General features: G+C 46.3%; 1 protein-coding gene across 2 annotated transcripts in view; it reads left to right on the top strand.

Moving 5' to 3' along the window:
- Plxnc1 (plexin C1) overlaps positions 1-14,509 on the top strand; it is a 157,584-nt gene that overhangs the window by 107,241 nt on the left and 35,834 nt on the right. For both annotated transcript variants that reach the window (XM_021175323.1, XM_029482386.1), the window contains exons 16-21: positions 1,333-1,434; positions 1,743-1,846; positions 5,927-5,965; positions 6,209-6,333; positions 8,085-8,283; positions 12,319-12,465. In XM_021175323.1, coding sequence (XP_021030982.1) covers positions 1,333-1,434; positions 1,743-1,846; positions 5,927-5,965; positions 6,209-6,333; positions 8,085-8,283; positions 12,319-12,465 — 716 coding nt within the window. The remainder of the gene's footprint in view (positions 1-1,332; positions 1,435-1,742; positions 1,847-5,926; positions 5,966-6,208; positions 6,334-8,084; positions 8,284-12,318; positions 12,466-14,509) is intronic.

Below are 14,509 nucleotides of genomic sequence, written 5' to 3'. Positions count from 1 at the left end.
CTCTCTCTCTGTCTCTCTCTCTGTCTCTCTCTCTCTCTCTCTGTCTCTCTCTCTGTCTCTCTCTCTGTCTCTCTCTCTCTCTGTCTCTCTCTCTCTGTGGTGTGACATACATAGGGGTGCCCAAATACCATAGGACTTGTGTAACAGAGGACAAATTTGTCTGTGTGTATGTGTGTGTTGTGCCCAAATACTACTGCACACATGGAACTGGCAAAGGATAACTTTATGTTGCTGCTCTTCACCTTCCACCCTTGTTTGAGAAAGGGTTTCTTGTCCATACCCTGCATACACTGGGGTAGCTAGCCTTAGGATTCCTGGGGCATCTCTTGTCTCCGCCTCCCATCCTGCTGTGGGTGTGTCTGGCTTTACACGGATCCCTCAGATCGTCCTATTTGGATGGCAAACACTTTTCCCCCAACCCCTTTTGTGTAGTATCTGTTAAAAGTTGAGATCCTTCTAGGCTCATACGAGAGCTGGCAATCGTTTGTTCCTCCGGTCGATGTGATTCCTTGATTTACTGCCTGCAATCTCTTCTACATCACAGCTCTTATGGATAAGGCAGGCAGGCACAGAGATGCTAAGGGATTTGCTCAGGGTCACACAGGTAGTAAATGAAACGACAGAGCGGAGATATAAACCCAAGCTCCAGGATTCGTTGCACTGACTACTCAAACAGCATGGTTCAGAGCAAGGTGATGTGGACACAGAGGCCACCAGCTATGGGGGCTCTCCATGACTTGCCTGTTACATCACCCCTTCTTAAACGGTGCAAGTTAGGCTCCTGCGTCGAGGAGGGATCTGCAGCAAGGATGGATCTGTGGTTTCCTTCTGCGTTTGCAACACTTTTCGTTTCTCCAGATATGATTAGAGATGTGGGGGAAAAGAATGAACCATCCATAAATCGAGTGGCTGGCTTCAGGGAAACTTGGCCTGTTTCCTTACTTTCTAGCCAGTTGGGATCTTTGGTTCCAAGTGAAGGTTATTTGATTGTGTTTTCACTTTAAGATGAGTGGAATTTTTTTCCCCGTTACATTTAACACCTTCCTCTTTAGAATGACCTTTATGGAAATGGCCCTTTAATAAGAATCCAGCTTTTGTTTTTCATTTTGTTTTTTTGTGGCATTGAGGTTGGAACCCAATCTCAATGGAACATGTTAGGTCAGTGCTCTGACACCGCACAGACCGCCCCCCTCCCCTAAAATAAAGTTTTTACATGCTCTTTTCAATGCATAATTCTCCATCTCTCCTCCCTGTTTCTCTCCCCCCACCCCCACCCCCGTTTTCATTTCTGTGTTACTGCACCAACCTGACCCAGAGTCTCTGTCCCCTCAGTGGCTGTGGTGGTGACGAGGCACAAATCCAAGGAGCTCAGTCGAAAGCAGAGCCAACAGCTGGAGCTGCTGGAGAGCGAACTCCGGAAGGAGATCCGTGACGGTAGGCTCTGAGACTCTGCGCGTAGCAAAACAAGCCCTGCTCACTTTTATTTTAATTTTTGCCCTTATGTGGAAACTGCCACATAATGAGAACTGATTGTGTAGTAGAAGACAAGCTGAGCAGCAGGGCCTGGGCCTGGGCCTGGCTTTGTGTTCTATTTCGGCTCTTCTCTGCAGCCAACCAAGTAATTATCTATTGTTTCTTCTTTAATGAAAACCAAGGTCATACTCTGTGTTAGACACAACAGCAGAGGATCTTACCCATTGTTTGCAGAGTTAAAATATTGCTCTTGGGATTCTGTGTTGCAGGCTTTGCCGAGCTCCAGATGGATAAATTGGACGTGGTTGATAGTTTTGGAACAGTACCCTTCCTTGACTACAAACATTTCGCTCTGAGAACTTTCTTCCCTGAGGTAAAAGAACATTGATCATCGTCCTCAGGCTGAGCCTTGAATAATAATGCGACATCTTGCCTTAAGTCCGGGCCGAGCAGGGAAGAGGATAATTATTAATTGCATTGATTAGGGTAGAGGGCAGCAACAGGCTACTGGCAATTACTCTTTCCCTGGTAAGGAGTACAAGTTTAGCGTGATGAGTTTTGCCATATATATATATATATATATTCTTTTACTACCAGCTTCAAACTGACTCCGTAGCTGGGAAGTGAGCTAATTCATTTTAAAATCAATAAATTGTGGGCTCGCCAATTTGTTGTGTTTATCTGCCTGACTTGCACTGCTGCTCCTAGATTATTCGCTATTATTTCTCCATTGGAAACGAAAAGCAGGATCAGCCAAACGGGGAGAAATTGGACACGCAGGGAATCTGAGCTGATGGCAGGCAGTTTTAGCCATGTGAAGGGTTTATGGTCTCTTCTTTGACAGTTTTTCTGTTAGGAGATCAGTTTGCTTGTTTAATAGATATAGGTGTCTGGAATGAGCTGTGAGTGGTTCTAGCGCTTCAAGTGTACAGAGAGCCCTTTGGGTTGGGGTGGGTCTCAATTCTGTTCTGACACCCCCATTTCCCCACACACTCTTCAGTTACCTCCCCCCACCCCCACCCCAAGCCTTTGGCAAGAACACTCACCTATTCTGTCTCACCACGCCATATCCTGATACCTCAGCTCTGCCATATTGCTCTGCTGGTCCCAGAGAGATGCCCTCTGAATTAGAGTTCATTAGTTCCCTCCCATATTCAGATCTGGGCCAGTCAGCAAAGTTAGAAATCTCTTCAAACCAAGGAAGGGGGTTGTATCACCGTGCCAGAAGTACCTTGACTGTTTTTGGCCAGAAGCCTAGGAACATAGGCACATGTGGATAGCAATTTCTAGTGTCTCTACAAGTCTTGCAATGGACTTATATATATTTATCATATATATATGTATATATATATATGTATGTGTTTATGTATATATAAGTATATATATATAAGTATATATATATATATAAGTATATATATATATATATATATATATATATAAACACACACAATACATACACACACAATACATACACACACACACACACGCACACACACATAGCACTGTCAGGACGGCTAGACATTGCCACAAGATACCTGCCATATGTGGGGATCCAAGCCTTGGTGTTATAAATCAAGAAGGCTACAAATAAGACCAGCTTTCTTACTTATCCTCCAAGAATACCAGGCACCAAGACCTGCTGCCTGCTGCCTCATCCATTTGCTGTACTTGGGGGAAGGAGGGAAATTCAAGTCCCTGAGTCACAGTGATACTCAGGGCCTCTGAGAAGCTTGCATCTCGAGCCCAGTTTCCCAGTTCTCTGAGATTCCCCATTAAGAATTTAAAAGCAATAAAATAACGGAGATTTCCAGCATCCAGATGAGTACTGTGTGGGCTTTTACAGTTAATGATTGCCCTTGAATGCTGAATAGCATAATCTACGGCCTGAAAAGGAAATTCTCCTATCTTCTAAAGTCAGCAGTCAAGGGCAGGGCGGACTGATGAGTGTCAAGGAACACCATTGCGAGCCGAGTGTCTCAAGATGAAAGGAAGCCCCCAGAATAGCATGGCATTATCTTAGGAGAAGAGAATAGTGGCAAGGAGCCCAACCGATTTAACTCAGGGTTCAGTGTGGTGCTGAATGGCAAACAGAGAGTCCTAAAGCCAGGAGTCATTAAGACAGAGGACCCAAGTGGAAACCAACAGGGATCTTTCAGAACTCTTTGAAGGAAATCTAAGTCAAAACCGAGTTTATACTAATAAGAAGGGGGGTGAACCCCAAGACCAGGCTGCTTGCTATGGTTGACCAGAGCCAAATCCTTGGGCCTGGAGCTTGGGTGTCTGAGAAGGCATGATGGATGATCAGTTCTTCCAAGACAGCAAAGGAAGAGGTGGCCAGGGTGTGGCAGCTCCAGCTTTGCTCACCTGCCCTTTAATACAGTTCTTCATGTTGTGCTGACCCCCAACCACAAAATTATTTTTGTTGCTATGCCTGTAACCAATTTTGCTACTGTTATGAACCTTGATGAAATACTTGATATGCAGGATATCTGATGTGCAACCCCCCGTGAAAGGATTGTTCGACCCCCATGAAGGGGCCTTGACCCACAGCATGTGAATCGCTGCATGGTGTATATGTGTTATTGTTGTCTGAGACAGGGCCCCAGATGGCACAGGGTGACCTCAAGTTTCCAATGTCATAAAGAAGGACCCTGAACTTCTGGTGTCCTGTAGATAGACTGATCTCTGTTTTTCTGAAAATAGAAAACACAGGATAAGCAGAATATCTAATCTCTTGGAAGAAGGAAATTTGAATGAGGAGGAGAAAAAGTTTTGAGCCAGGGAGCAAGGATATCACTTCCCAGCAGAAGGTATCACTTCCCAGCAGAAGGTCAGGAATGAATTGTGGGGTCATAAGAGGGCTCAGGGGGTAAAGGTGCTTGCCGCAGTAAGAGTTCAATCTCCAGGACCCAAAAGTTGTCCTCTGACACACACACACACACACACACACACTGAGCATGGCCCTTCCCTCCCCTGTAAACAAATGTAATCACAAAAAAAAAAAAACTGTTTAAACTGGACATTTATATGAAGTTAAGGAGTAGACCAAAATAATTTGAGATCTTCTGCTTTGGCTAACAAATTTGAAACCATGAAATGAGGTTCTCTGCAGGAAAAATATACTTTATTAAGATACAAGCTTTATCCAAAGTTTAAAGTATGAGAGAGAGAGAGAGAGAGAGAGAGAGAGAGAGAGAAATCTGTTTGATGTTATGATTTTACTTAGTTAATTCAAACTATTACCCAATATGGTTTTACATTACAATCTTTGGGCATAGTCCATGTTAGTAATTTCAGACTTTGGGAGACAGAAACCAGAGAATTGCTGTGAATTTGGGGCCAGCCTGGGATATAAAGTGAAGTCCTGTCTCAAAAACACCCAAAATAAGTAAATAGAATAAAATGCAATTCTTAATTTCGGTAAGATTAATGAGACATTAAAAAAAAAAAACCTCAAAATGAAAAGTTTAAATTTAGGATCCACATAGCATAGTATATCAAGACATGTATTTTTTTAAAGTAGAGATAAAACCCTCAGTCATAGTGGACACAGAGCACTGTGTGCTCAGGGCTCCCGAATTTCATTTTTACAAGAAGCCTGTGAGGTGGGAACCATTGCCTCCCTCCATTTCACAGATGAAGGAAGTGGGACACAGAGGTTAAATAACCCATGCATGCTCATGTGGCCAGTACATGATAAGCCCGAGCTGGACCGCTGGTAGTTTGGCTCTAAATTCCGTGCTTATGCATCACATGTTCTGCCCATTTCTTGAGGATGTAACGTAGTAGGACAGTAGATGCTACCTGGCTATACCACATCTAAGAATGGCAGAACTGTGTGAGCCTCACGCTTAGAGGATGGTCAGCGCTGTGTGAGCCTCACCCTTGGAGGTCAGCGCTGTGTGAGCCTCACCCTTGGAGGTCAGCGCTGTGTGAGCCTCACCCTTGGAGGTCAGCGCTGTGTGAGCNTGAGCCTCACCCTTGGAGGTCAGCGCTGTGTGAGCCTCACCCTTGGAGGTCAGCGCTGTGTGAGCCTCACCCTTGGAGGTCAGCGCTGTGTGAGCTCACCCTTGGAGGTCAGTTTCATGATGAGAGGTCTGACGTTTCTATAATCTTCCACCACCAGGTTTTTTGTTTTGTTTTGTTTTAACTTTTGAGTCAGTTCTCTTTTTAAAACGCAACATAATCTACCAAAAAAAAAAAAAAAAAAAAAAAAAAACAGTCTATGCCGATGACAATTCTCAGAGGCTTCCAGAGGCCACGGGTGTTTTTTGAGAGCATGGCAATTATTTATTATGTCTTGGAGGTGGCACAGCGAGCGCAGACCAAGGGCTCTTCAGATTAGCAAATAGCACCCCTGCTTTATTAGAACGGACTTGGGTATTGTAACGAAAATGCACTGTTCATTTCCTTTTGAATGTCATGAATAATAAAAGTGTCTCCTTCCTCTCAGTCAGGTGGCTTCACGCACATCTTCACTGAAGACATGCACGTAAGTCTCTCCGTCTTCACTCTGTGCTCAGTGACTGTCCGCTTATCATCCTTACTGTCACCACCATTGTTAATACTTTGAATTTTTATTGTGGGCATGTTTGGATATTAAGTAACCCGTTGTCTTGGGAGACCCATTGTGGCTCTGCTTTCTAAGTTTCTGCTTACGTATGGTCCTGAGCTATAGTATCTTCCGTACGTGTACACTGTTACATCATTGTTGTTTACTCATCACCTCCTCCAGAACAGAGACGCCAATGACAAGAACGAGAGCCTCACAGCCTTGGATGCCCTCATATGTAATAAAAGCTTCCTGGTTACCGTCATCCATACCCTGGAGAAGCAGAAGAACTTCTCAGTAAAGGACAGGTACCTGTTTGTTCCTTTGTATTTTGATAAGCACTTAGACAGAGACGTGAAAACCGAAGCACCCGCCAGGTATGATGGCCCACGCCTTTAATGGTAGCATGCTGGAGGCCAAAGCAAGTAGAGCTTTGTAAGTTTTTGAGACTGGCCAGGTCTATGTAACAAATTATAGGCCAGCTAGGGGCAAGCAACAACCCCAAGCTACTTATTTTAGCTTTGTTTTTTCCCCTTATTTATTTATTTATTTATTTATTTATTCATTCATTCATTCATTCACTTCACATCCTGATCATAGCCTGCCCCCTCCTAATCCCCTCCTCTTACAGTCCTTTCCTATCTTCCTCTCCTTCTCCTCTGAGAAGAGGGAGGTCCCTCCCTGGGTACCTCTGGCACACCAACTCACTGCAGCACTAGGCACATCCTCTCTCACTGAGGCCAGACAAGGTGGCCCAGTTAGAGGAACAGGATCCACAGGCAGGCAAGAGTCAGGGACAGCCCCTGCTATAGTCGGTGGGGGACCTGTATGAAGTCCAAGCTGCACATGTGCAATGGTAGTAGTGTCAGGGACTGGCTCTTGTTCTGCTTGCAGACAGAGCCCAGCATGGCTGTCCGATGAGAGGCTCCATGCAGTAGCTAAGCAAAACAGATGCAGAGACATATGTACAGGGGGCCTAGGTCCACCCCGTGTATGCTCTTTGGTTGGTAATTCCATCTCTTGGAACACCTAAGGGCCCAGGTTAGTTGACTCTGTTGGTATTCATGGGGTATTCCTATCTCCTCCAGGTCCCCCAATCCTTACCCAGGCTCTTCCACAAGATTTCCTGAGCCTCACTTGATGTTTGGCTGTGGGTCTCTGCATCTGTGTTGGTTAGCTACTGGATGGAGCCTCTCAGAGGACAGCCATGCTGGGCTCCTGTCTGCAAGCTGAACAAGAACCAGTCCCTGACACTGCTACCATTGCTTTAGTTTTTGAAGGGCTGGGTATCGAACTCAGAGCCTCGGGGATGCTGAGCAGGTGCTTCACACTGAGCTACAGACCCAGCTCTCAAGCTCCTTGCTCTTAAACCTCTCCCTGAGCCTCAGCGGGCCCTGTCCCAGTGGGGTTGACAGGGGGTTTATACAGCCATGCTTTCTGCAACTCAGATCACACCAATAGAACCCAGTTCTGTCTTGAGGGCACACATACATACACATATCACCCAGTAAAACCCTGACAAAAACCCCAACACCAAAAAAGAAAATTCTCAACCAAAAAAAAAAAGCAGAAGTATTATTTTTAATTTTGAATTTTAAAGAAATACCCTAAATTTTTTGGAAAAGAAACTCACTTCTTGTTGGAAAAAAAAATTAGAAACTGACTTGTTTGGTTGGTTTGTTTGTTATTTCATGTACCCAGCAGGCTGGCCTAAAACTCCCTTTGTAGCTGACATGACCTTGAGTTCTTGATTCTCTTGCCTCTCCCTCCATACTGCTGAGATGACAACTGTTTGCCACCACAGCCCATTTTTGCCCTTCTAGGGATCAAAACCAGTGCCCCATGGACTAGGCAAGCAGTTTTACCAACCAAGCTATGTGGTGCTTACACCTGGTGGGAATCTTATGCCACAAGAACTGAAGGGATCGGAACCTAAACAACAACAACAAAAAATAGTTCCTCAGGAGACAATCCCCCATTGCCAGCAAGATTCCACAGAAATCAGACAAGTCCTCCTGAGTCCAGGGCTAACGGCTCACCAGGCTCTATTTTTAAACAGGTGTCTCTTTGCCTCCTTCCTAACCATCGCTCTGCAAACCAAACTGGTCTACCTGACCAGCATCCTGGAGGTGCTGACCAGGGACCTGATGGAGCAGTGCAGTAATATGCAACCGAAGCTGATGCTGAGGCGCACGGAGTCTGTGGTGGAGAAGCTCCTGACGAACTGGATGTCTGTCTGTCTCTCCGGTTTCCTCCGGGTAAGTGTCACAGGGCTCTGCAGTGTCAGACGTAAGACAATAGGCAATTATTTTTAGCCCACGCTGGTGTCTTTGTGGAGCTAAGTCCAGAATGCTCTGTGCCGTCAGCGTTTAATTGAACTTGATCGTGGGTCTTCCAGATTGAATGAAAATAAAAATTGTGCAGGTCTTGTTTGTTTATTTTCTTTGTTTGTTTGTTGCTGCTGTTAGTAGTCCCTAGGGTACATATAATTCACGTAGGGCCCTCTTGGGTAAGATTCTTATATTCGAGCTCATCTTCTTATCTTAGTTAACACCCTTGATCCTGCTAACCTATGTAGGAAAACGTCCTGAGACCTGAGACTGTTTAAAACGCTGATGAGCTCAAACTGTTCTTGAGTCCTCTAAAGAAAGCATGTTGGAAATACTCATTACTCACTGGCACACTGGCAGCTAATGACGGTCCCTTCTTCCCAGGAGTTCAGCAGGAAAGCAAATCCCCAAAGAGCCTTCTGTCCTCCGAGGTCACTTTCTTGAAGTGACTATGGCATATGGTTGAATTTCATTGAACCTTCGAATCTCTCAGAGTCCAAACTTACTATGAGCATTGGAGCCCAGGGCTGGGTCTGGAGTTAAGACGGCTCCATCGCTTCTTGGCATGTTACCTGTGGAGTTGACAAAAGATGAATATCATTGGGCTGTTTTGAAGCCCAGATGAGCAGGAGTACACCATTTGCTCAGCACTGAGTAAGAACCCCATAAATATTGGCCATTATTATAAAATATTAAAATGAAAATCAGGGTGTTTCTGTTGAACACAGTCTTTGTTCATCGCTCTGAGGCCCTGGGATGGAGGAAGGTTCTTATCCATCTTTAATTTCACCAGCCGTCCAGATTCCAGCAAAACGGCATAATTGTGTATTTGCAGCTTGCTTCAAAATCTAATTAAACCCTGAATAAGATACACTGTTATGCCACAGGTTTTAACAGGGCTGCTTAAGCTGAGATCCACAAGCAGCACTTTAAATTAGACTGTGCCTAGTTTAATGTTTAATGCAATCTTAAGAGTAGATACGCAACATTTAAAAAAAATTTTTTTTAACTGACTTTTCCCACTCCCAAGGCAATGGCCGTTTATTAAGATTAATGAAATCTGCCTCCTTTTCTGTTCACTTGGTATACATCATCTGCTCTGGGGATGTGTCAAGTGGTTATTTCTGGAGAGAGCTGCCTTTGGGCCTCCCTGCGGCTGGGTGGGCGGCTGCTGCTGAACACAGGTGCTAGACCCTCTCCCAGGTTCCCAGGTCTTAATCCTCAGCTGACCCTAAGTCAAAAGCCCTAGAATAGCATCTACCAATCTCTTCTCTAAAAACACTGTGGCTAATGTGTACAATGCTCTGAGGAAACAGAAAGCAAAGGCGCACCCTGAGGTTTTGTTAAAACCAGTAAGCTTGCTTGCTATCTGAGTCCATTCCCCAGCGCCCCAGCCCACCCAGCTGCCTGAGTCCTCAGGGTTAGCGTGTTCACGTGTTCACTGTGGACATTGTATCATTTTGTTGCTTGTGTGTTTCTGGCTTGGTGTCCATTCACTGGTAAGTCTTCTGGTTTGAAATTCACTCCCAGCTCTTCCCTACCAGGAACTCACAGGAGCTGCTTTTAGGCATGAAAGGGGAGAAGTGTTCAGAAAAATCTGGGCTCCAAGCCCAAGCAGCCCCCTTGAGCAAAGCATTCTGGGTCAAGATTTCTTCTCTGTGCTGATTCAAGAGTGTGTGGAACACTCGGTGGTGAGGGGGTGGGGGGGGGGGAGAGCGGCACAGTGCCCAAGAGGAAGTGGCAGCCAGCCAGTCCTGGGCGGGACTTTCACTTTCAGTGGAAGAATCCCTCCAGTTATCAAGGGGCTCGGGGGCCTCCTCTTGCCCTGCTCATTGATGCTAAGCAGGTAGCAACCTTCAGGTAAGATCCCTTTCCAGACTCCAAGGCCTGGTGGGGACAGTTATGACAGTTGACATCTATTAAGCAGTGCTGTTGGCTATACACCAGACATCAGGCCAAGAGCTTGGATTATCTTTTTTCATTTAACCCTTAATGGTCTGCAGAGGTAAGTGAATTTATGGTTGTTTTGCCTATCGGGGCTCAAGACAGACAGAGTAGATGTGATTCTGTAGGTCCGAGGGTAGCGTGGATGGTGCCAGCCTCTGAATGAGCTGATAGTCAGCTCTGGTCTGTCATCTAAAGAGAGAAGGCATGTCCCCCAACAGATGAGACATACAATTCCTTGTGTTAGTTGACGACAAAAAAAAAAAAAAAAATCTTGTGGCCTGGTGGTTTCCTAGGCTAGTCACACATCAGTGTCTCTGGAAAGGTTTTTCAACCTGCCTCTGCTACCGAAATCTAGGTTGAGTAGGTATCTATGTGGCACAGGGTAGGGGACAGGCACCTAAGTTCTTAGGGAGATCCTCAAAAGATGCTGGAGGTGACTCACTAGGGCTAGAACTGAGGGGCAGTGTGAAGCTATGTGTCACCAGCTCCATTTGGGGAATTCTGGGAAATCCTAACTAGAGAGCCCTTGAGCCAGTGGCTATTCCTCTGCCCAGCCTTGGGGGTCCTGGCTGGCCTCTGTGTCAACCAATGTGGCCAACCCAGTCCTCACACAAGGGCCCTTGGTGTGTCTCTGCCATGTGTAAGAAAGGCAGAAGTGAGGCTCTTAGGTTTGTGGTCAGGCCCTTACCCAAGGGGGTGGACGGAAAGCAGATCGCGGTGAGATAACGAACCATGAAATAAAGGAAGTTTCGTATGAGAACGAAATGTCAGGTACTGGTCCCCCTTGCCCCACCTTGGAAACTTCTGAACATCCCCCTCTCTGTCCCTCATCAGGAAGAGGCTACTCACTACTCGGGGAGTTGTCAGCAGAGGGGAGAGAAGCAAAGAGAGGCAGGGAGGAAGTGGACCAGGAGAGGTAGAGGGTGGTAGGAGACCAGGGGAGGGACCTGTGCTTGGAGGAAGTACAAAGGCAGAGACAGGGGTGAGCAGAGGGGGTAGGGGAGGCCCCAAAGGGCTGTGGGTAACCCTCCTGTTCAAAGGAAATCAGACAGAGAGCCAGAGGGATGCTCCTTTCGAAGCTGAATTAGTTAGCTCTGCAGATGAACTTGGTAACATGGGGGCTCCAATTGGAGCCATGTAACTACTGTTTCATCTTTACTAAGGCACTCTGGCTTGGGTGGAGCCTCCCCCCGCCCCCAGGCCTAATGTCCATGGATCCTGGAAACCTCATTGTTTAGGGGGAACCGAAACTGCCCCAGGGCTGCATGCCTCAGCCTATGGCAGGAAGCAGAACGCAGCCTATACCTGAACTACCCAATGTCCCTTTGAACATAGTGGCTTCTAATCTGGGCCATCAAAACCCCCTCCCCCAATTCAGTGGGACGTGTTCACAGGAGAGGGCTGGAGACAGGGACCCTGGGACCAGCCTTAGAGGTTCAGGGAAGGGAATACTGCCCATCTGACCAGTGAACGGTGCAAGAGGTGTCTGAATGATAAGGGCCAAGGGCTGGCACATGGGCAGGACAACAGGCTGCCAACAGCTGAAGTGGAAGCCACCTCCATCGCTAAAAGCAGTTGAACACTGACAGGCCACCCTCCACAGCAAATGTTTAAAACATTCTTGCATGAGTCCCTGTTGCCAAGACTAAGTGTGAAGCACTTTTTATTTTCTTAATGTCGCTTATTTTTGGTTTGCAATTAAACGGGAACGTAAACAAGGTTATAACTCTACCCCCGTGAACTGCTCTTAGGCACCAGCCTACTGATGAGCACAAGTCTGCCAGACAGGAACTTAAACATGAAATTACGGGGGGCCTCTACTGGATACCTCCCATAGTGTTGGGGGTAGGGTGGGGCTCGTGCATGTGCATACTGTGCAAGAAGGAGTTTCCTGGGTGATGTGCTGCGCATTTCCACAGGCTTTGCATGTTGACTATGAGAGAACACTGCTGCCTGTCACTCGTGGTACTACCGTGGGCTTCAGAGCTAACTGTTGCTTTTGCATCTTTTTCCAAGGAGACTGTTGGAGAGCCATTCTATTTGCTGGTGACGACCCTGAACCAGAAAATAAACAAGGGTCCCGTGGACGTCATCACCTGCAAAGCGCTGTACACCCTGAACGAAGACTGGCTACTCTGGCAGGTCCCCGAATTCAACACCGTGGTAAGCTTGCCCAAAGCGCTCCATCCGGACCCAGAGGTTGGGGGTTGGGGTGGGGGAAGTAGGTGGGTCCTCCTGACTGTGGGAGGCCCTGGGGCATCCACTTAATTGAAAGCAGTAGTTGATAAAATATTAACACGTGTTCGCATAATAGATTTTAATTTCTTGGGTTGGGGAGGGAAGCGCCGTGACGATGCCTGGGATACTCGTCAATTTCCAAAGGTTTTAATATTGGGATTGCTTATAGCTTTGAACATCGTCAAAGGAAATGCAAACTGCTCCCTATTCAGCACTTATAATTGCAATCAGAATTTCTCAAATGGCTCTGCTTGGGGAAGACAATGTGTGAAGAGATATTTCAACCCAAATTGAGGCCGTCTTATTTTAGACCGATAACACAAGACAAACTTTGCTGTGTTCCCCATGCAACACGACGCCTCCCTTTATTATTTCCATGGATTGGTTACAAATGTTTGCTGTCACGCACTTAATGTACTGTGATCTCATAGATATTTTTAGAGGAATGCTGTAGATCGCTTCAGCAGGGTGACGGGGCTAGGCTGCCTGAGAGTTTCAAAAACTGAGAGCTTCCTTTTAACCCATTCTGGCTCCAGCCGCCCTCAATCACCCCCAGAGAAGGAGACAGTACTTCGGGGCCTTTCAGGAGTTTTGTGGCAGAAGCCCCGCATGGAACATGTCTTCCATATGGCTCAGGAGCTTTCGAAGCTTTTCCATCATCGTCAACTTGAGGAAAGGCTCTGTAGCTTGGGTTTCACTTTTAGCTCTATGGAGACTCTAGACTTCTTTACCATCTCATTAGTGGACAGGGAAGAAGTAGATTCCAATGGGATTCAGGAATTGCTCACTGGAGAGCTCAGACTCCTGTGGCTTTGCTCTGGGTGGTGAGTCCTGTGCTATCATTCTAGAAGAATTCACTCCCTAATTGAAGAAGGCACCACTGTGCTGTGGGTCGTATTATGGTTATGTCATGGCTGTGGATGCGGAGGAGCCAGGAGATCAGCTGTTTCCAGTTTCTTTCATCTGTATGTAGCATCCCCATGGCTGTGTGCTCAGCAGAGCATGGTTCCTGTGGATGACTGTCAGCACCTGTGGGGTAGGGCAGTGTTCTCAGGCTTTAGCATGGTGGCATTGGGGCCCGGACAGTGTTAAACACCCATTGTTAGGTGACCCTAGATCCAAGTCTGGGGTATGACTTAGGGTTTGCATTTCTTTCAATTTACTCTTTACAACATTTATTTATTTTTATTTGATGTATATGAGTATATGAGTATCTGCCTGTATGTATGAGTTGCCATGCGGGTGCTGAGAACTGAACCTAGGTCCTCTACAAGAGAAGCCAGTGCTCTTAACCACTGAGCCATTTCTCCAGCCCAGATTTATTTATTTTTAATTACATGTATGTGTGTATGTGTGTGTGTGTGTATGCACATGAATGTAAGTATATATATGAGATCAGAGGTATCAGATTACTCCAAAGATGGTTGTATATAACCCAACAAGAGTGCTAGGAACTGAACTTGGGTCCTCTGCGAGAACAATGCGTGCCCTTAACCACTGAGCCCTCCAGCCTTAGGATGTGCATGGTTAATATTCTCCTCAGACACTACTTGAGAACTGTTGGCATGGGGGTTAGGAGCCTGGGTTCTGGAGCCAGGCAGGTTTGAACCTTGCCTCTCCCACTGGCTAGCTGTGTGACAGTGCTTGAGTCTCTTCACTTGCTATGCCTTCTCGGGCTCCCTGACGATCAAGATGATAATCATGACTGCCCATCTCTTGGGGATGTGATAAAGATTAAAAGAGTATCCAGCACACAGGCACACGCATGCATCTGTACATGCACATTGTCTTAGTTAGGGTTTTACTGCTGTGAACAGACACCATGACCAAGGCAACTCTTATAAAAAAAAAAAACAAACAACATTTAATTGGGGCTGGCTTACAGGTTCAGAGGTTCAGTCCATTATCATCAAGGTGGGAGCATGACAGCATCCAGGCAGGCATGGCGCAGGCAGAGCTGAGAGTTCTA

Source organism: Mus caroli, chromosome 10, assembly GCF_900094665.2.
Source record: "Mus caroli chromosome 10, CAROLI_EIJ_v1.1, whole genome shotgun sequence".
Lineage (NCBI taxonomy): Eukaryota > Metazoa > Chordata > Mammalia > Rodentia > Muridae > Mus > Mus caroli.
Note: the sequence above shows the minus strand (reverse complement) of the source record. Positions and strands in the feature narration are given on the sequence as shown.